Below are 22,298 nucleotides of genomic sequence, written 5' to 3'. Positions count from 1 at the left end.
TGGAAAAGCTGAAATTATGTTTTCGTATAGGTTAAACATCACAAAACTTAGTTTCCCGCCCAAATTTCAAAATAAATCAATAAGTATTATTAATTTAGGTTAATCTAATTTATAGCTGGAAAAATTTTAATCTTTACCCGCAAAACGTTTACACTAACACGCAAAAGGACGTGTTTATAAAATTAGCATTGACTTGAAAGTCTTGGTCCGTTTTGAATTCTACAAGTTCATTCTGCATAAAAACTTATCTATTCAAGTCCATCTTAATTTTTTATCAGGTAAGCGGAATTCATAAACATATCGTTGAACAGAGGTAATAATTAAACATATTAATAATTAGTAAGGATAATAACCTTTCTAAGCATGTTACTACATAATACCTGCTTCCTAGAATCATTTATTTACGAGTCTTGCATATTATTAATCATAATATAGCAGTAACGCTTTACAATATACGGGGTTTGATTCCTTTTCCTTTCGTTAGGTTAGTGTAGTTACAGTAACGAATGATTATAGAATTAACTCAAATGTATGGAAAGTATTTTTTGTGTATTAAAGTATTATTTAATATCGCTTACACCGTTATTGAAGCAATCATAAAACGATTTAAGAATAAAACATATAATGAAATGATAATACCAACAACTTCCCAGACAGTCTACAAAGGAAAAAAACTGTTTAATATTAAATTCATAGTCTACCTTAGCCACTAACTGCTTGCCACACGAATAAGAAGACAGCTACAAGCGTCGTTGCAAAGATAAAGCCTCCAATTCAAGGACCGCACACACCACGAGAAAACTTGTTGTCACTGTTTCGAAACGCACCAATTCACTAATATATATTATTGTATCAATAAATACAATTCACTTACACAACAGAATATAGTTATGGTAAAATTTAACTAATTTAATATCGTTTTAAAGCACAAACAGGTATTATTTACGACACAAAATTTGCCGCGCACATTCAACACACCTGTGCAGCACAACAATTTCGTAGAGACTGAAGGCGTTGCTAGACAGAGATAGAACTATGACGCGGGACAGAGAAACATCGTGACGTGTAGGACGACCGCTAAGCTTCAAGAACGCACAATGCTCTACTTTCCCAGCATATTGTTTTGATTTTAATGAAAAAAAAATCATTTTTGTTTCATTTCGTGTTAAAGTACAATAATGACAATCAATCAATCACAAAAGAATAAAAGAAAAATTATTTTGAAATACCTCTGACTCAGTATTTAATTATTGCAAAGTGCATTTACCCTACAAAATAAAATAAATTAAAATGATAACAATTTATTTACAAAAGAAAACTGATGTTTAAAAATAATGGAACATAAATAATACTGTCAACAATAATTTTCAAAAACAAAGTGCATTAATATTTTTTTTTTATATTTGTCCGTACGTTTGTGTGTAGTGTGCGCAGAACCGTACCTCCTGTTACCTGGCACGGGCGGCCACGGCGCAGCGCCCCGCTCCCCGCAGCTCGCCCTGCTGAGCGTACGTTACAAAATTTCAATTCAAACTTTACGATTCTCTACATCAAATTAACATTCTGTCGTTATATTCTATGCAAAATTAGCTTTGTTTACTGTAACCTCGATACATGATAAAGCAAATATAAGAATTATAAACGAAGATTTACTACTTATTAGGTAATTTCGGTTAAATGTTTGTTCCGGTAACATAGGGTAACTTTCAAACTTGGGGTTACCTTGGGGTGTTTGTTCGCAACATAACCTGTTGCCAGGTCCCTTTTTTAGATGTTTCGCTTTCGTTCTTATTGTATTTCTTATCTAAAGTTGAAACTTTTTCTATTAATATTTAAGTAAGCTATTCTGGTTTTATGATTTACTTTTATATTTTTCTAAAAACAAATTAGCGTCCGTTGCTGATATTATTATCTGTGATAAATTAGTTGTCTGTCATTAAAAATCTAACGTTACACGTACATTAGGCTATAAAATCTTTAAAAAATATTTCAAGTCATTAAACTTTAAATTATTTTTACGTAAAGTTTCACACATTTAAACTTGCACATTTTAAGTCAATGTATTGTTGACCGAAGATTGGGGTAGTAAAGAATATCCACAACAGGTAAAGACGTAGACAGGTGCCTTTTTGATACCATATTGTCATTTTGTACATCTAAATGGTGGTTAAATATAGAAGTGTTGTAAAATAAGGTAGATTTTTTCTACTGTCACGGTTCAATGGTGCAAATAATGTAATATAAAATTATAATACGTTTCGTTTTATGTGAATAATAATTTTTGCATTTAAATTTTTAACTAATGTATTGAGGCGAATTAGGAAAGTTGTGTTTGTATTGTAGGAATATCAAACTGATTTCGATTACTTTTTTTCTAGTGTCACATCAAAAAGCAAGGATATATCATTTGAAATCTTGTGGTATAAATAATTTTTTCGTTTCTTATTAATTATCTTAATTAGTTAATTTCTTTAACAATGTACTGGATGAAGTCTTGAAATCATTTTTGTAATATGAAGAGACATGACTAAATTGTATTAAAAAAGAGGCGCAAAATCAATTCTAAAAAGACCTCGAAAGCGAACCTTACAAATTATCTTGAAAATATCGATTGAAAACTCAAAATATACTGAATAGTTTGTGTATCAAATTTGTATAATAGTTTTCTTGAGATTAACTTAACCTTTAGTTAATAATATTTAAGTATATTTATACAGAATGTAGATGTGTTAACAAGATAGATTAACCGTTGGTTTTTACAACCGAAAAAGCTATAGGTACAAATATTTGTATGAGAGAGATGATTGCGTTTTATTGAGCATGGAAATCTACGGTTAGATAAGCCTTATAACAAACAAGGTTATATGTAGTTATCTTTACAATCATTCTTTATTCGATGATATTCATAAATTCTAGGTTAGATTTACATTCAGTAAATGCCATTATTACAATCGTGTAGTTGTATTATATTACTTTAACATTGTTGACCTGACTATAGTCTGCGTATTTTAACGTTGACTCATAGTTTTGAAGACCAAAAGCATTACTTTTATGGTACAAATTACATTTTAGTACAACTGGCAGGGTAATATTTTTCTCCATTAAATTTTAACATCCTGTAACTTTGACTTGATCAAAGCGTGATTCATTATATTTGTATTCTACGCCTAGAGTAATAGCGGTACTGTTTTTTTTTACTAATTAGTTATTTAATGTATAAAATAAGGGATATACAAGCAGATGTAACCTTATTCGTCGTTGCCTGGAATTTCGCAGTTTGCACAGATGTAAGTTATCGAAAACGATAGGTTACGTAAAGAGAAAGCTGCTTACGGTATAGGTAGAGTTCAGTTTGGTTAGACATGCCCTCGCTAGAAAATAGCTATAGTGCTAATAGATTGCCTGTGTAGTATAATACAGTAGATTGCCACTGACGAAATATTGATTTTTTTTTCATTCTATCTCAAATAACTGTTTGTTTTTTTTTAATCAAATTTAGTGATATTGTTGCCTTTTAAATGTATCATAAACTAGAAAAATATCTATTAATTAAATTTAATTATTTTCGATTACTTTTTTGTTTTTTACTTGCGGGAAGTTTTGATAGGTGTGTTGTATAACAAGTTACACATGTTAATTCTGATATGTGAATAACATACAATAAATACATGCATACAACAGGAAAAAACATACATATCGGTTCTTATTGGTCCACTATACGACAAAGTATATTTAAAATATGCAATAATATTCAATCGACGCTCATACTACGTGAAACGTAAAAATATGTCTGATCATTGGCTTCATATGTGTATTCGAACTGTATAACGAGTATTACTATTAAGAAAATTGACGATACGAATATGATTAAATATCTAAATCACAGATAGGGTTGCCACTTTTTTCCAATAAAATAATAAAAATGACTTTGATAAAATTTTTAAATAATTTTTTTCCGCGTATTTCGCTCACTAAAATACAATTATTGTCAAATGTTATGTCAATTTAATTTACATTATCATATCAATAGATGGCGGAACATATTACTAGATCACGATATTGATTGATTTGGTATAGTTATCGACTTGCCGATCGAATTTAATTAAAGTTGACTCGCACCAAGATAAACCAGTGTTTCATTGCGAATACTCGATACATCTCCAGTGAGAGGGAGACTTTTTGAGACTGCTTTACAATTATATTGATGTTTTTTTTAAATGACTTAACATTTTACAATAACAAGTTAGAATAAATATTATATAATATTTTTATATTTTCCAAGTAATTATTTCTCTGATACAAAACCCATCAAAATATATTTCATATTGGAACTTTTTCGGCTGTAATCATTGATTCGGATAAAAGAAAATTATTTACACATTTGTCAACATGGACATATTTTTCGTACACAAAAATATTATTAATAGAATTTAAATAGAGTTGGTTGACGATACAAATGTCGACAACCCTATGACAGTGCATAAAGATAAGAATTATTGAATAAGTTGACGCGTCGGTGCTTCCTAAACGTGTTATCAGAAGCACTGACTGTTGATATGAATCGTGCTTCTTATCAATACCTCATTGTTATACAGTTTCCCGCGAACCGTTTACTTTATGTGTCGTTTTGTGTTACGTGAAATATGTAAGTAATGATTTAAATGAGTTAAATTTATAAATTATTTGTAAATAGAGGTAAATTAAGTAGCCTATATATTCTCCATGTTATGTTCTAAATCTATGCCAAATGTCAGCGATATCCATGCAGCTGTTCTGCAGATACCTTCGAGCAAACATCCATCCATCCATCCAAACATTCGCGTTCATAATATTAGTTAGAAGTAATATTAGTAAGATAAGATTAAAGTAAAATGGTTGTTCGATGAACACCACTCATTTCATAAATCGTTTTTAATCTCAAAACCGTAGCTTGGATATGAACAATGCATTCCCGTAGAATACGGGTAAGGGAGAAGACGTTTAGAAAGGGGAAATATCTTGTTCTTATGCGTCCCCTTCTTTATCCATAAAAGGTACCCAACGCATTAGGTACCTGGCTATTGGTCACCTTAAAAAAACTGTCACTATGACGTGTGGTCTATCACTGGCCGGATATATTTTGTATACTATGCGTATGACACTCGACCTTATAAATTATTCTATTGAAGTCAATTGACAGATCGCGCGGGTGCAGTAGTACGGGACAGTGCGGGACACTCACTCGTGTTTTCAACAAAATAGTTAAGTTTACTTTAAAAGTGTTTATATATTTAAATGGTTTAGCCCTCGATACAATTTTGGTTAATTAACAAAAAAATACCTAATAGTTTGAAGTCAATAGATATCGGTGTTGTTTGATTAAATTCTGGTTAATTTCTGGTAAAATATGCATGTCATTAGAAAACTTCGCTTTTTCACGGAATATATTTGGGCTTTAAAATCCTATGCAAATTTCAATTTGCGTCATTCTGATTTACTGTTTATTCTTAAATTTTTTTTTTATTTGAATATACATTTGGTTTATTATAACACTGGCTGGTTTTATATCGAAACATGCCATATCATTTCATCATCTTTTGAAGATACAATCCTAGATCCTTTAACATATTTATATCTTATCAATTTATATATCCGTACATACACATTTATATTATATATTTTAACTTAAGTTGTTTTTCTTTTCATTAACTTAAATTTTGTTTTTTATTATATGTATACCGGAGTAACTGATAATTGTTAAATACTAAGATGTCGTGAGTGTGGGTTGTTGTAATTTTGTGGACTGAATATTATATACCTATCTGAATATCGGTGCCCACGATACAGGCATTGCCTAGTGTGGCCATCACTAGATTATCCAAATTAACCATAAATGGTAACTTAAGTCTAATTTAATTTCTTAGTTATGTGTAATTTTATTATGTTAGTTATTGTTTCTTGGTTTAATCTGTATTACCTATAATAAAAACTTTTCTTTCTTTCTTTCTTCATTATAAACATATTCTTGCACGATACCAGAAAATGAAGGTGATATCACTACATTAGAGCTGAGGATGTCAAGAGAGGGAGACATACTGTGTTCATTATACCACACATGACGATTGAACTGGGGTGAATTGCTACTTTATAATAGGTGTCTTGTTCATTATCAATCTGTCTTTATCCCAACGAATTGTAGGTACTATATGTACTGCTCCTTTATCATTTCTGTTAGCCGTCATATCAGAATACACCCACTTCTTACGAATATCCTCTTTAACACAATCCATCCATACTTTCTTTGGTCTTCTCCCACCTTGAAATATATAAGGTTGCTTGTTATTAGAGACAATTCATTGTACACCGATGATGTCGAAGCTGGCGGGTTGGTGGCGGCAATCGCTGCGCCAGCGACCACTCATCACGAACACTATAACATATGCCACATTTTACACTGCCGCGGAGCTCTCACAGCAGACGTTCAACAAGATATATTCGGTAAGTAAGCGATTGTAATCAATTCATAGGTATAATGTGTTTCAAATTGATATTTAAACAATGTAAACAAAAGATACAATCATCACTTATAGTACTTTGTAAATAAGAAAGTGCATATTACACGATATTGTGACGTCATAGCTCCAATCACAAAATGTCTCTTTTAGGCATTTATGACAGACTGATGTAAACATTTTTATTTGAAATGCATAGTATAATTATTTACATTAACATTTTTACGAATAAAAAAAAAGAATTTAATAACGTTTTATTAATTAAAAAAGTTGTTGGCAGCGGTGGGATTCGAACCCACGCCTCCGAAGAGACTGGTGCCTTAAACCAGCGCCTTAGACCGCTCGGCCACGCTACCCGTGACTATTATTATTGAAATTTCAGGATACGATCACATTATTTTTATTGTCCATTTTATTTTTTTCAAACAAATTTCAAAAACGATTAATATATCTGAGTTAAAGAATTTATTTATTAATTTTGCCGTTTTTAAAAAAAAAAAAAAACAAAAATCTGAAACTTTACCATTTTGATTCGTCTGATTATTTTTTTTTAGTTGTATTAAATTATATATGTGTTATATTTTCATTAATTTAAATTATTAAAATTTATTTTAGCCAGAAAAACCGCCGCTGGATTTTGCGGCTGCGGCCCGGATTGTGACGGTTGGCAGTTGTGTGTACGCACCAACACTATACTTTTGGTATGTAAATTATTGGTTTTTATAATCTTCTCATATATAAAAATTAATTGTTGTTCGTTAGTCTGGCTAAAACTCGAGAACGGCTGAACGGATTTATCTTATCTTGGTCTTGGTGAGAAAAATTCGAATAATTGCCGGGAACCAATTAAGTTTTTTTTCATTCCACGCGGACGGAGTCGCGGGCGACAGCTAGTTGTATAATAATTAAGGTATTTAAGTAATTTTTATGTTACACTTTATAAAGTAATACTAGTGTTTTACCCTAAACTGCGTTATTCGTAATTAATTCTCAATGCATTGTAGTAGTCAAAAGTCACACACGCTCGTAGAAAAAATCGCAGTTATTGCAAATTGTAAATATCCATTAGCAACAATCTATCGAGTGAAATTTGCTCCCATTTTAGTTTGATTTACGTGCAACAATTGTGTTAATGCTAAACAATAATGATTTACATAAAAAGTGCGCACATGTCGCGCTTCGACGAACGTCCGTCGTCACAATTCATTCGTCCGCGATTTACATCCTGGTAATATGAATACAAGCTACTAGAGATTATAAAACTATATGGAGGCTCGCAATTTTGCATGAGATACGAACAAATAAATTTTAGGTTAGAGTAAGCTCCACAAGTAATCTGACATCTGCACTGTCAAAATCGCGAGTCACCATAAAGTTTGTATACTACAGTACTTTTTCTCGAATTAATATAAGGCGATCCACTGCTTTGTCTTTTTTCTCTTTAAAAAACATTGTCTTTTAAATAGGATTCATCATGCCTCAACATACAAAGATGTCCAACGAAATATACATAAAAATCCATTATTTTTTTAGGTATAAATTCCTGGATAGAAAATTTCCAGGCACAGCAGTGAAGATGGTGGCCACCAAAGTGATGACTGATCAGTTTGTCATGACACCAATACTTCTCGCCGCGTTTTATATATGTAAGGTGTTTTATACAAAGATAAATTTTGTGTTGTCTTAAAAAACGATTCAATATATATAACCTAACTTTAAACCTCGATTCTCGACTTTGATGTCTTCTCGTTAAGGTCTTCCTTTGCATAAAACTATTCCTGAAATAATTATATATAAACCTTATCTTTTATTAGTATCTAAACTAATTAGCAATATCCCTATCAATTGATTCTTTTATTAACCTTTCAGTAATGGGTATTGTCGAAAGAAAAGAGGATATCTTTGAAGAAATAAAGGCGAAGTATTGGAAAACATTCATCGCTAACCAGGCCTTCTGGATACCCGGACAGACGATCAACTTCTTTTTCGTCCCAACACATTTGCGTGTCGTGTATGTAGCCTCAGCGTCTTTTATTTGGATCAATGTTTTGTGCTTCATCAAACGGCAGAAGACCGAGAAGACTGCATGAGTACGTCAAGCAAAAAACTCTATATCAACCATAAGATTATCTGCCATCTCCACAGATTACAATAAATGAACAAATAGAATAGACTCGGATTTGAATTTGGATTTAAGGAAAATTTGTTATTAAAATTGTTTTAATAGTTGTAAGCATTTAATTATTATATAAGTAACAATGTAATGTAAATTTAATTACATTTCAATATAAAATCTGTTTTTTTTTTAATATCTTGAGTGATATCGTTAGGTACAAATTTAGAAGACACATAATTGGTAAAAGACGAGTAACGGCGTTGGTCAAGAATTTTGCAGGTTCTTTTTTTTAAATCCTGTACCTGTTAATCATACAACGCAAACGAAGTCATAGAAAGCTACTAGTAATGTTAACAATGTTACAGTATTATAAGTAGAAAGAAAGTAATAACCTTAAAAGGTATCAAATTAGCGCATTTGTCCAGCTTACTCGTTATGCGACTAAATATATCCTTTGTTTAATTATAGAAGGCCTTTTGAACATCTGGTTAATTAGATTAAAACATAAGAAAAGATTATATAGAAATAAGGTTTCGCGGATATAACTCGGAGCCCTGTGCGTTGTTCCTTCAGTTTGTTCTTAGGTTGTCTGTGAGACAGACAAATATGTTTCCTAATGATAGCAAAGTCTGTTCATGTCACACTTCAGCTAATTTGTTAGAAAATGTGGCTGGTGATTTTCTCCATTCTAACGTTACTTTGGCTAACTCTCGCATTGTAGACAATACGTCAGATTTAGCCCTTATCGTTGGAGTTTTAATTGCGGTGTTGGTGTACATAGCAATAAACGTCGAGGTAAGAATTGTCGTGTGCTTGCAGTTATGTAACCTTGGGTTTCTGGAGACAAAATCCCGTTTGACAAAAACATATTGATATCTCTGTTTTGTCAAGGATAATGACAGAGATGATATGTTTCATACAGAGATTTTGCCCTCAGAAGCCCACGGTAAGTATTGTAGCTTCCTACTGGCTGCTGCATCTGATAATAATTAAAATATCGAGCTCTCTCCCATAAATGAGAAGACTGGTGTCTATCCAAAAATTGTTTAGAATAGACCGACATAAGTATGTTTGAACTATTCAAAAAAGAGTTTACTCATTCCATCCAACCTCAATGGTAAATTTAATTAATATTTCAAATTTATGTTGCAGGGATTACAAATAGAAGCGACATTACAGAAATTCACAAAACATAAAATAATCCAGAGAGCTTTAGTTTTAGCGCTTCTGGTACTAACTTCCCCGATCATAATTTCTTTCACCTTAATATCGTTACTTTACAAAATAACGTGTTATTATATTATAAAAGCGAATGATGTTAACTTTGCTGCATTTCTCGATGGTTTTGATGTTTTCTGGAGTTTAGAAGACGATGACTCTAGATGTGTTATAAACGTGTTAGGAATCATTGAAACCAATACGTCAGATAGTTTAGTCGCAAGAATAAAACAGAAACTTAACATCGTTATTACTAATAAGAGCTGTAACAAGTTATTTTATAGACGAAATGAAAAATACGGATGGTACTATTGGAGAAATTATTCCGAAATTGATTTAAATGAATACGTAAAAGTACTTAATATTGGAAACAAGAAAGGTGCTATTTCAAAAGAAGATATAGAAGACGCGATGACAGAAGTATCTTGCTTGCCGTTACCTTTTAACGATACAGGTTTATTTCAAATCCTTGTAACTGAACAAAGAATAGAAAATAGCAAAGGAGAGAGAAGTAACTATGGTATATTATTTAGAATTCATCATGCCGTTGGTGACGGTGTTGCATTGATTGAGTTTCTTTGCAAAACACTTGCAGACGATGTTAAAAATGATGAAAAATTCTCCATGCCCAGTAACTACATACCTATTGATACATCAACATCTTTATTCGATAAAGTAAGACAGTTGTTCGCAATGCCAATATGTTTCGTTGATGGAATACTAAGAAAACCCGATAAACATTCTCTACATGGTCCTCCTTTGGTTGGAAAAAAGATATTTAAATGGACAGATCCCGATGAAGATTTATTTCAGATGATCAAAGAAATAAAACATTGTAAAAGAGATTTAAATTTCTCTGATATTTTGGCAACATCACTGTCTAGCGGCTTACGAAATTTTTTCTCCAAGGTATCTTACTCATATTATAAATGCGAATGTTTAGATGGATGGATGTTTGTTTGAAGGTATCTCCAAAACGGCTGAACGGATCTTGATAAAATTTGGCATACATATTATTTTTAATTCTCCGCAGAGGGAGTTGAGGGCGACAGCTAATAGTTTCTAATAACACAAATTTAAGCTATCGAAAATAACTTGTTTTTCATTCAACAGACTATGGAATACATGCCTGAAGATGTAGCGGTAATTTTGCCCATCAGATTGCCGGAACATTTTAAACAAAATGAATTGCAGTTTAAAAACAACTTTACAGTAACAATCCTCGATCTACCAACCAAAGAGAAAAGGCAAATTAGAGAAATAAAAAGACGATGCAATATCGTTCGTAAAAGTGTAGATCCCACCGTAAGTAACACGTTTAAAATGACAGGGAGGTCCTTTTATTGTGAAAATTACTGGGAAAGGTGTTATAATAATCATGATTGTTGTTGAATATTAAGTTAAACTCCATAATTGTGAAACTAGCAATATTTTAATCCATTTGAATGAAAGAATCAAACTTTTTCAAATAGTTTTTTTTGTATATTTGTGACTTAAGTTATGCTTTTCAGGTAAACCATTATTTTCTAAAAGTCTGTTACCTTTTACCGAAACAGATTTTACGGCCTATATTCAAAAGTAGCCAAGCCACGTTAGTATTTAGTAACATGCCCGGACCAGACTCTATAAGTATTTGCGGTGGAAACTCAATAAAAAGTTTAATTTTCTTCATACCAAATAAAGGGAGTACTGGTAAGTTCTTAAGGATATCTGCTTTGTTAGTAATTGTGTCAAAACAAACATGAAAAATCAAGGAAAATGTGTTAAAAAAACGAACGTATAATTTATTGCTAATACCACAATTTTTTCATTAATTTTGTTTCTTGTAATAAAAATGTTTATGTCTTGTTACATAGGCCTCGGCATATCAGCTCTTTGCTACGGTGGAGTTCTGCGATTCTCCGCGATGGCTGACGCAAATATAGTGCCGACATCGGAACAACTATCCTTGATACTTAACGGCATGGTGGATGAGATTAAACAAATGCACGAGTTATATGTTAAATAAATAGTATATAATATCAAAAGTATATCTTAAATTGACAAGCTTTAGCTTGTCAATAAAATGTGGGCTAATTAGAATTGTGTGTTTGTATTACGTTAGCTTTTTACTATAAGTTTTGTAATAATAAAGTATGTAAGCTATTAAATAAATTATTTATATGTTTATTTCTTTTTAATTTTCTTTCGAAGTGTTCAGTTTCATATAGTAAAGCCAATGTTACGTTGGCCATTGCATCGTTTATTGAGATTTTGAACCTTACCGTGGTTCCAAGCTACTTATAAAGTAAACACATTTTGAAAAGACTTATGAAGAGAATAAGCTTAAAACAAAGTCTATCTGAAAACTTTTAGCAGTCTGTTATTGAATAATAAAAACTATTGTTTTGGTTAAGGTATGGAGTCTGCCAAATTCTCGACAATAACAGTTAAATATATATTTATAAAACGCACATAGTGGCAATACTGAATGTAACATAACACTTTAAAATAATTAAATAAATCAATATTCTTTTTGTTATAATAAAATTATTTTAATTAAATAAACTTAATAGAATAAATGAAACGTAATAATATTCCTAAATCTTCTTAATATGAATAAGAACTAAATATTCTAAAATCTATGTAAAAAAATCTAATAAGTATCGTTATGTTGTGTGGAAACGCATTCCAAATCTGTTTTCAAACGAAGATTCTCTAAAAACAGAGAATTACAGCGACTAATCTGAAAGAAAGCACTTTATTGTTTAGTATTACAGTTAGTCTTAATATCAGTGTTAGCTGGCGACAGCTAGTTAAATATAAATTCGTACAGAATACCTCTGAAACAAGTAAAGATGTGTCAACATCTTCCGACTCCACAGATTCTTGCGTTTGACTGTTCAGTTCAAATTCAGCGCGTTCCGCTTCAAATGTTATTTCCTGCAGTAAACGCTTCAGAGCTTCTAATCTTTCTTCATACCACTTTTTCTGTTTTGTATTGAAAAATGTACGATTTTGAACGTGTATTACAGTTGGGAAGATTTTAGAATGTACTAAAAACTATTTTTATTTTAAAGTATAGCATAATTTACTATGAAATAACATTACTTACAAATATTCTAAACATAGAAGTCATTCTTTACTTGTTTTGAAGACCCTATATATAAATTATATTGAGCGTTTTAATTGCAGAAGACTACAAAATGGAAATTTAACGGTCATGTCTATGTCGTATATACTTTACAAAGCCGCGATGTGGCTGATCCTTACCGGTATTTAATTAATTACAGTCAGAGTCCTGCATGGAATATGCTTTCGTCCTTAAAGGCCGGAAATAAATTGATGTTGCGGATGTTCATTCAATATTAAGCAATCAGCTTTTGCTCCCTATATAAAAAAAACTAAGTTCCGTCTTACTTGCATCATTTTCTTCCCTCGCAGCATAAGATATTTGTCGCCAACAGAGAGCAGTGCTTGGTGCGCGTGTACAAGTTGCGCGCGCATCCTGTCCGTGCGTCCCTGCAGCCGCGTCACCGCCCTCTCTCGTTCACTCAACGCACTACACCGCTCATCGTACGCTTGAAGTAACGCCTCGTAACGTTTCGATAATTCTTCATATCTTATTAAAACAAGATACTTATCTGACTAACTTATTCATTGAGAATGTATGTACCATTTCCACAAGCGCGGCCACGACTAGTCTTAGAAATAGAAGCACGGCTTGACGTGTAGTGGAAAAATGGTTTAAAAAAACCGAAACTTTATTAGGAGTTTATATTAACTTACTGATATTGAAGGCACACAATGCTCATAGTAGACCAGGATTCCGCCAAGTCAACTTGGTTTCTAGACGATGTGGTTTTGTCTTTATAAAAGAGAACAATAACATGTCAGTCTAAATAAGAAGCATATGTTAATATACCAACTCAAAGAAACTTTATTCTTTCGAGGGTTTTAATCACAGTCTAGAGAAATGAAGTAGTATGAATAGTCAAATCTAAGAGCATAAAGAATCTGTTTGATGTAATTTTTCTTGATCTTTATAAATATGTTACTCACCAGTGTTAGAAATTTTTGTTTCCTTGCCCTCGGACGGTTCACTCTCCCACCAATCGTTATTATGTGTGTGCGAGTGAGACGACTTGCATTTTAACAACTTCTTCTCGTACTTGCCAGTCTTTTGCAGACAACGCTCGAGCCCGTTTAAAATGTTGAGGGCGTTTTGTAAACCGTTCAAGAAATTTTTACGTCGGAAAAATTGAGCCTGATATGGGACATACATGTGAAGATATAAAACCGAGAGGAAACACTAAGGGATACCCTTAGTATGAGATAATTACACTCTAAAGGAATGCTTAATTAACCAAATAAGTTTCTATGTAATAATGCTTTTTATTAATATTTTCAGATAAAAACAATAACTAAGTTACGAATACTTACGGAGTTTTCATTTATTTTGGAATGATGTACAATTTCTGGTATGCAATCATTTGTAACAACATATCGATCCATTTTAATTTATTGATAAAAAAAACTAAATTTTACAATGCTATCACTGCGTCACAATTGGTCAATGTCAATTTTTGACATTACTTTTTTTAATAATGTCAACTGATACAAACCAACCAGTGTTAAATCCCATCTGCAGAGGTTTTGTTTTATTACATTAAAAAAAATAGAATCTCATGACATATATGGACTGTTAAACTTCTTTTCAGTCATATGACGCCCACTACTAGGCATAGGCCTCCACGAAAGATCGCTTTAGTGAAAGGTCCAGTGCTGCCCTCATCTAGAACACTCCCGCGACCTTGACCAGATCATAGGTCAATCTCGGTTGTCGGTTCTTCTGGCAATTCTCTTAGACCGTGTTTTTGAGACCAAAATCCCCATTTAAAACATATTATCTCTGTTTTGTCAAAGATTAAAGACATGGTGGACTATATATTTTATACATTGATTTTGGCATCAGAAACCCATGGTTAAAGAAACAAAGAGTAGCGCAAGTCAACCCAAAGTGTGTCAAAATATAAAAGGAAATAAAACCATCTATAAACATTGTCAGATTGTTTATTCAACTACAACAAAAAGCATATCTTTTAACAACTAAATCAGTCTAAAAATATTCTACCTGCTCCAATTTCACTACATAATTTTATCATCTAAAAGGAATTAAAAACCTATCATACCTTAATTCCCTTATACAAAATACAGCGTGTACAATCGCATTGTAAGCGATATGCAACCTTAAATATTATTTTATACTCTCAAATTTTTAAAGCTGAAAAATATTTGTGATTTCGATTTACTGAAAATAAATCAATTAACAAAACCAATATTCCAAAGATTTAATATTATGGAAGACATTGTTCACAATTCAGGCATTGAAGCTTTCTAAAAACATTTTATTACGACATCCAATTATATTTAAAAAGCTAACATTTAACATTGTAAATATAACAATTGTAAAAATTTGTTATAACAATATGCAATTATCAACATGTTTTTTTTAGGAACGAAAATTTTATATCTGAAAATTAATACATACATATAACATATATAAGGCTTATATTTAATATTGCTTTGTTACGAATTTGCATTTTATTTAACAAGTGAATTACATTTTATTCGACAATCATTTAAAATTCTTAGATACTAGACGTGTGTAACGTTGCCAGGCGTCCGGATAAAGTCAGACATAAGCTTTTTGATTGTGTGTCCGGTCAAGATAAACGGTGTCTGTGTTGTCCGGCTTTTTTATAGTACCTAATAATACTGACACATCATCAATAATGTAATGCCAAACTGGTTGGTCTGTCCGGCTATTAGGTTTGGCGACCTGGCAACCCAAGACGTGTGTAAGACTCGGAACTGACTCAAAATTCAGGTCACTAAGGCTTGAACTGTTGAGTTACAATTTAAAAAACTAAGTAGATATAACAGTATGTTTAAGCGAAGATTTTGGTTTCAGAAACCCATGTTAAATGTTGTAAACAAAGAAAGCATTTAATGTTGATATTTTTAATGTTTTCATAAAGGTATTGATTTTGTAGATCTTTTCTATCATTTGTTCGTGAGCGAAAATCAGATCATTTTTGAATAGAAATCATTAAATTTCTTTTTTTAACAACATTTAAATATTATTCCATTTTTATAGAGTTAACAGTTTTGTAGAGTGGATTTAATGTAATATTGTTTTAAAAAATGTAAAAAAAAAAATTATATGCACATTTAAATTGTTTCCATAACAGAATCATAATAACATAAAATAGATAAAAACAATAAATTTTTGATCACAACAAAGCATAAATAAACATTCAAAATTAACTATTGCATGACATTAAAACATGATAACAACAAACAACACATTTAAGGCCGATATACACGGACTTAAAGCAGTTCGTGTATACCTGCCCTTTTTGGTATATCTGACGTTCGAAATTATTTAATAAATTATACCAATTCTTTGGTAAAAACATATTGGTTACTAACATTGCAATAAAAAAAACTATTTTGTGATAAAATTCTAAGAAATAAAAGAAATATGGGACCGGTTCACAAGATAGACTTCCAATCATGGACTCCAGACCAGGTGTAGGGGATTTTATTAATATGGCCTTATTTATAGCAGTTTAAGTCGTATTTAAATTTTTTGGATTCTTTAAGGGAACGGGGGGTGGGGGGAGAGGAGGAAACAATCATTAAAAATCTATTTGTATTTCAATTTTCCTTGGACTCGGCCCAAGGGCAAATGTATCCCATTCCGGCCGACTTAGTAAATCAAATGAATAAATTATTGCGAGCCAACAAGAAACACTCATATCTCTGAATTACTTTTCTTTTTAAATGTCTAAAATAATAAGCTGCCAGTTCATGAAAGTAATAATTTTTAACAGGCGTCAAAGCATTTTTAAATTATTTTTTAAACGGCCAGTGTTAAATAAAGAATAATCTGAGAGAATATTGGTTAAGAGCAAATATGCAGGACTATAATATTGAGCTTGGATATTACGTCTTACATAAGGTGTATTCTACTGAGATCCACAATCAACTGTAGCTTACTAAATTTAAAAAGCTAAATAAAATGCTAACGTATTGATAACAAATTTCTATTGAAATTACTTTGGTATCTAAAAAATCTCAATAAAAAGTCTAAATACATTTTTGTTTTAAATAAAAACTTACTAATGATGAAAATATTTCACAAAACTATAATCAACAAGTTTATACACAAGTATCATATTCATAGTACAAGAGCAAAGCCAGAGTTGTACTGTTTGTAGTTCGTAAAAAAACACGTCTTCAGGAAAGTTATTTATATTGCTCCCCACAAATACAAAGTATCGTGGAAACCAGCCACTTAATTTGATATTAAAAAGTTCAACAGATATTTTTATACTAGCTCTTAGAGTATAACACTCAACTAATACTAAAATGTCTTTTAAATATGGTCTTTGTAAATATCAAATGCATTTTAAATCTGTTAAACATTAAAATAAGCGATGATATTTGTAATTGCAAAAATGGTATCATAAAAAATATATTTTATTTATATTATATTTATAAAATTTAGTAAACTGCAATTGATTGTGACTTACTGCTATGGTATAATTTCATGTTCCCGTTCTTGGTGTGATAATGAGTGGATCTCAGAGTGAGCTGGTGATGTTCTGGAAGAGTCGCTTGCCCCACCACGTTTCAAGGTCAAAAGGCTTGAAGTCGTGTAGTACTGCACTTGGTGCCTCGTCTTGATAGTAAAGATTCTCTGGGGCTGGTGATGAACTACCCGAACCTATAATAAGAAAAAATCAGAATTTTAACTCATCTTAGGGCTTTTATATTCATCAAATTATTAAAAAGGCTCTGGTGGTTACACAAGTCAATCAAGTAAGTAAACTGGTTCCTTCATATGTACAAAAAGATCAGTTTCAAAATTCCTAAATTGAAGTTATATAATTGATTAATGAATATATATAAAAAATAAACAATGCATTAATTACACAAATATATTTTAAAACTAAAAAAAACTTGAATTATTTTTAAAAAATTTTACAAATTATCAGAAAAACTCTCAAGTATTGACATTGATAAATTTAAATCACAAAATTGAAAAAGGATCTTAAATTTTTCGCCTTTGAAATGAAATGTTTTTAACCTTTATTGTGGCAAGATTTCTTTTTTTGAAGAAAACCTAAAAAACGTCTTGTATGTAATAAAACTAAGTTGAAAATTATTTTATAGTGTTCCTATATTTTTATAAAGTTGTACATATGGCATACAAAATGAACATAAGGGTTAAAGAATTGTGTATAAAAAGTATTTACCTCGGCCCACTGAAAAGGAAGGCAATAAAATTTTAACTGTATTTGGAATTTTAATTCATTGATTACTTAAAACCAGTTTCGCATTGAATTTTTGTTAAGTAATTATGATATATTTGATTAATTTCTTACCTATTGTACTTGTAGGCGTTGATGGTTCACTATCACCATTAGCTGTTTGTGTCCATGCTGAAAAATTAAAATAAAACTTATTTATTTTTTTGGCATATGTATCTGGCATCAATGTATCTGTCCAGTTATTATTTTTCTTTATTATTACAGTGGCAATGGCCATGGCATGGTAGCAATGGGCCACTTGAAGTCACCATAATAGAGGAACCATGGCCAACTATAGACATTGGCAATTGGAGATGCGTGCATCGTCTCCCTAGCCTTATGTCACTCATGTTGAGGTTTGTGCTCAAGGTTTTAAGGCTTAAGGTGACAGAGGAGGGAAGGCATAGATAGAGGATATTCCTCCATTATGTTCTAAAAGTTATGTCATGAGTGATTTAAAAAGTAGTAAAAATAAATAGATACAGCAGATAAATGTGTTTTTTTAATGCAAATATTAGTTCTTGAGATTCAAGTACACTAACAATCTAGCTTGTTAAGTTACATAAAGTTTTAATTTAGAAATTTTTTGTTGTACAAAATTAATGATACTTCTATTTATCACGAATAATTTCTGTATAATTTTTTCATGTAGATAGTTTGTATGTAAGAAAATTAAAATAAGATAAATAATGTAATTTACATACTACATTTTATTTCATGCTTGGCAACAAGGAAGAAAAAAGTTGATTTAAAAAAAAATACAAATCAAAGTGTATTTCCATCTCTTTTTTAGTCTATTGTAAGTTATGAAAAAAACGTTAAGAAAGGACTCTACTGCCAAAGCACCTTTACAAAAACATATTATTATAACAAAGTGATTGAGCAGCGGAAGCCCACAGTTGTAATGTATACAGTCGAACCAGGATAAGCATGAGTATAAGGGACACAATAATATCCTTGCTCATAGAGATATCTCTCTAATGTCTCACTTATAGAGGTATCTGTCAGGACTGGATAATAACTCTCGCTTGGTTTGTCGCAGAGGTTTGAGTGTTCACAAAAAGTCTCAGCAAAATAAGACATGGTTATGAGTGAAAATTAAATGAATAATAAATTCTCGACTCTTTGAAAATTACTCATGAAAGTGACTTTGCCTGACTACATATATGTAAATTCAAAATAATATAACTTACTTTCACTGATATATCTAATTATTTCTTCATGCTGCGGAGTTATAACATGATGCTGTATTCTCTGATGTACTGTCTTTTTACCATTGGAATGGAATACTGGTTTGGGCATGCTGTAAAAAAAATATAATAACTAACTACAGCAATTACTCATAAAAACAATATTATACTTTTGAAATATTTCATAGAATAATATATGCAAGTTTTATACCGCGAGGATCTAATAAGGTACGATCTCAAGGAGGTTATGTAAAGGCTGTGATGAAATCTTATATCTGAATATATTGCATCATACACAAAAAATAATACGTACTTAATAATATCTCCATTGTCTGATTCTGAAGACCTTCTGTTGTGGTCTTTGCGGCTGTCTAGTCTTTCTAAATTTTGTGATAGACCTGTGAACCAAGATTTAGTAAATTAGCTAATTGGTTATGATTAGCCGATACTTACAAATACCATTTTGAAAATTCTGTCTATACTATTACCTCTTCTTGTTTTTGCTACAATCTTGCTAGGTCCTTTCGAGACAGTATACATTTTAGAATTTTACACAAAAAAATAAAGTATTGCACTTAGACCGTACTTGTATCTAAATGTCAGTGTTGCCAATTGCGGTTGACATGACTTATATTATCATCGACTGACAGTGACATATTGACATATGCTGGAGTTGTCATTGAAATTCAACAGAGGTATCGAAATCGATTTCTCGAACCGACATCGAATTTGGTTAGAAAAAAAAATGTTTTCGCCCTCCCTAGACAATTGAAAAATGTAAAATAAATATAAATATAATATAATAAAACTACTTCGAATAAGACCATATTAACGTTAACTGCCCCCGCCCCCCTAGACCTAGCGAAAATCATAGGTGGCGATGCACGTATCCATTACAATACACTTACAATTTATAATAGATCGCTATCTTTTACTCATCCTAGTAAACTCATTATGTAACAATAGTCAATAGTAGTATTATACATGCTTATTCGAAATTATGAAACAATGAGAATTTAATTTTGTTTACATTTTTTCTACTACTTCACAATGACAACCCCACATATCGATGTTTACGGAAACTAATTAAAAAAAGAAAAACCATTTTTATGAAACTTATTTTTAAATAAATAAATTTTAATTTAGCTCAATGATATAACATTTTTATGGAAAGTAATATAAAGGATATTTTTATTTATAACTAGCGGTTGACCCAGACGTCGTCAGCATGGAATTAAAAGAATTACCGTATACAAACGTAGTTTTGCGAACTCGACTTTGAAAAACGCCACAAATATACATAAATATCGAAGACACTATTATTTTATTAATAGCGTAGTATTGTGTCAATCGTGTAAAGAACCTTTACAATATTGACATTTTTTATTATTCTTTGTTACTTATAATTTTATGCACGCTGTTGCTTATAACTGATAAATAATAACCACTTTATTGCGTTTTTGCCACATGTGTGATAAGTAAACATAGAATTGATATTAATACCGCGATAAAAACAAAAGAAGAATGTAAAATTATGACTAAATTGCAAATATTTTTGTACAAAAACAAGTAAATATAATTACAACAATGATTGGAATTTTTGCTGTTGGTGATAAGTGTGATGTTATTTCCCGCCGTCACAAACATATGCTAAGATCCGACCGATCCGACTCCATAGAAGCTGTTTTTTTCACTGATACGGACACGATTGCTACAAAATAACAGCCGAGCGCCTTAAAATCGTGCAACTAGCAGAAAATATAGTATACTAGCTGTTGTCCGAGACTCCGTCCGCCTTTATGTTCTTCCAGACTATGTCCTATATATATATATAATTTCATGGAGATCTGTTCAGCTGTTTAGGAGATACCTTCAAACAAACATCCGTCCATCCATCTAAACATTCGCATTTATAATTTTAGAACGTAAGATAGACAACTGTAGTATTCTTAATATGAATGTTTATTGTTAGCATCATAAGTTTTTAAAATAAAAAGCTGAGTACTAAAATATTTGCTGACATTGGCAATTTAAAATACATTGTAATAAAGCGATGTAAGTTAACACCATTTGGACTTTGAACAGATTATTCTCATATGTATGTACAATCTAAGTTTTCTTTTGCACTTTTTTTTGTGCATATTTGTAGACAATGATTTAAGATGTGTGGCTGAATTTTATTTATACTACGGGGAAAAATATTCGGTTAAACCGGAACTCAAAATGATAGGTCGTTCATAAATACACATTTGCGAAAAACCTTAACTACCTGGGACAGAAAAACAGAACTGGTACATCTTTAAATGATAGTAATCTATTCTCGATATAGTTATGCTTGGTGTCTTTTCGTACCTAAAATTAACTCGTTCGTTACAACTAAGATTTCTTGACGATTCTTTACCTATTCACTAGCTGTCGCCCGCGACTCCTTCAGCGCGGTATTAAAAAATAGTTGCCGATTCTCAGACCTATTGAATATGCTTATAAAATTTAAAAAAATCGGTCAAATAGTTCCGGATGAGTGTGGATAACATTGTGACACGACAATTTTTTTATATAAGATTTCAATTTAACAAACGTGATATGTATCGAGTTTTACCATAAAGGTAAATCTATTTTCTATGGTAGTGCGTAGGCGCAGTACTTTGATACGAACAATGGTGTTCGGCGCGGCTCCCACGACGAATGAAGTTAACGGTATCACCGTACCTCTGCCATGAGGCCCGATTGGGCACAGATTAAGTAACAATGAATAATTTATTACCTATATTTATTATTTATTCTGTGTTGCTCTATGATACCATGGTATCATATCTTCGAGCTCTCTCTAATTTTATACTTAAACTTGCCGCGACTCCGTCTACGCCTGATTAAAAAACAAATTAATAGTCTATGTGTTCTTCTAGACTATGTTCTACATCTA

At 31.4% G+C, this 22,298-nt stretch overlaps 4 protein-coding genes and 1 non-coding gene across 7 annotated transcripts; 2 read left to right on the top strand and 3 right to left on the bottom strand.

Moving 5' to 3' along the window:
* Positions 1-4,450: 4,450 nt before the first annotated feature.
* Positions 4,451-8,697, top strand: LOC106121090 (mpv17-like protein). Of its 3 annotated transcripts, none has more exons than XM_013316585.1 (6): positions 4,451-4,645; positions 5,180-5,240; positions 6,326-6,477; positions 7,107-7,192; positions 8,025-8,137; positions 8,361-8,697. In XM_013316585.1, the coding sequence occupies exons 3-6, from the start codon at positions 6,346-6,348 to the stop codon at positions 8,579-8,581; spliced, it is 552 nt and encodes a 183-aa protein (XP_013172039.1). In that variant the 5' UTR covers positions 4,451-4,645; positions 5,180-5,240; positions 6,326-6,345; the 3' UTR covers positions 8,582-8,697. The 3 variants fall into 3 exon arrangements, with proteins under 3 accessions (XP_013172039.1, XP_013172041.1, XP_013172042.1); XM_013316587.1 differs by having other exon boundaries at positions 5,169-5,240; XM_013316588.1 differs by lacking the exon at positions 5,180-5,240.
* On the bottom strand, positions 6,766-6,847 carry TRNAL-AAG (transfer RNA leucine (anticodon AAG)). The gene has a single exon. It is a non-coding gene; the product is annotated as a tRNA-Leu (tRNA).
* A 112-nt stretch (positions 8,698-8,809) lies between the features above and the next one.
* Positions 8,810-12,310, top strand: LOC106121555 (uncharacterized). Its single transcript, XM_013317266.1, has 5 exons — positions 8,810-9,402; positions 9,760-10,734; positions 10,939-11,130; positions 11,337-11,517; positions 11,682-12,310. The coding sequence occupies exons 1-5, from the start codon at positions 9,214-9,216 to the stop codon at positions 11,831-11,833; spliced, it is 1,689 nt and encodes a 562-aa protein (XP_013172720.1). The 5' UTR covers positions 8,810-9,213; the 3' UTR covers positions 11,834-12,310.
* Positions 12,311-12,409: 99 nt separating this feature from the next.
* LOC106121138 (uncharacterized) lies at positions 12,410-14,360 on the bottom strand. The gene is made up of 6 exons (XM_013316646.1): positions 14,248-14,360; positions 13,867-14,071; positions 13,594-13,672; positions 13,225-13,426; positions 12,646-12,795; positions 12,410-12,550 (listed from the first exon to the last, which is right to left on the bottom strand). The coding sequence occupies exons 1-6, from the start codon at positions 14,317-14,319 to the stop codon at positions 12,461-12,463; spliced, it is 798 nt and encodes a 265-aa protein (XP_013172100.1). The 5' UTR covers positions 14,320-14,360; the 3' UTR covers positions 12,410-12,460.
* A 1,697-nt stretch (positions 14,361-16,057) lies between these two features.
* Positions 16,058-19,999, bottom strand: LOC106121010 (protein FAM195A). The gene is made up of 5 exons (XM_013316482.1): positions 19,864-19,999; positions 19,689-19,773; positions 19,379-19,488; positions 18,261-18,317; positions 16,058-17,599 (listed from the first exon to the last, which is right to left on the bottom strand). Exons 1-5 carry the CDS (start codon positions 19,913-19,915, stop codon positions 17,457-17,459), a joined length of 447 nt encoding a protein of 148 aa, XP_013171936.1. The 5' UTR covers positions 19,916-19,999; the 3' UTR covers positions 16,058-17,456.
* Between the last annotated feature and the right edge of the window lie 2,299 nt (positions 20,000-22,298).

This window comes from Papilio xuthus, unplaced genomic scaffold (genome assembly GCF_000836235.2).
Source record: "Papilio xuthus unplaced genomic scaffold, Pxut_1.1 DF826945.1, whole genome shotgun sequence".
Lineage (NCBI taxonomy): Eukaryota > Metazoa > Arthropoda > Insecta > Lepidoptera > Papilionidae > Papilio > Papilio xuthus.
Note: the sequence above shows the minus strand (reverse complement) of the source record. Positions and strands in the feature narration are given on the sequence as shown.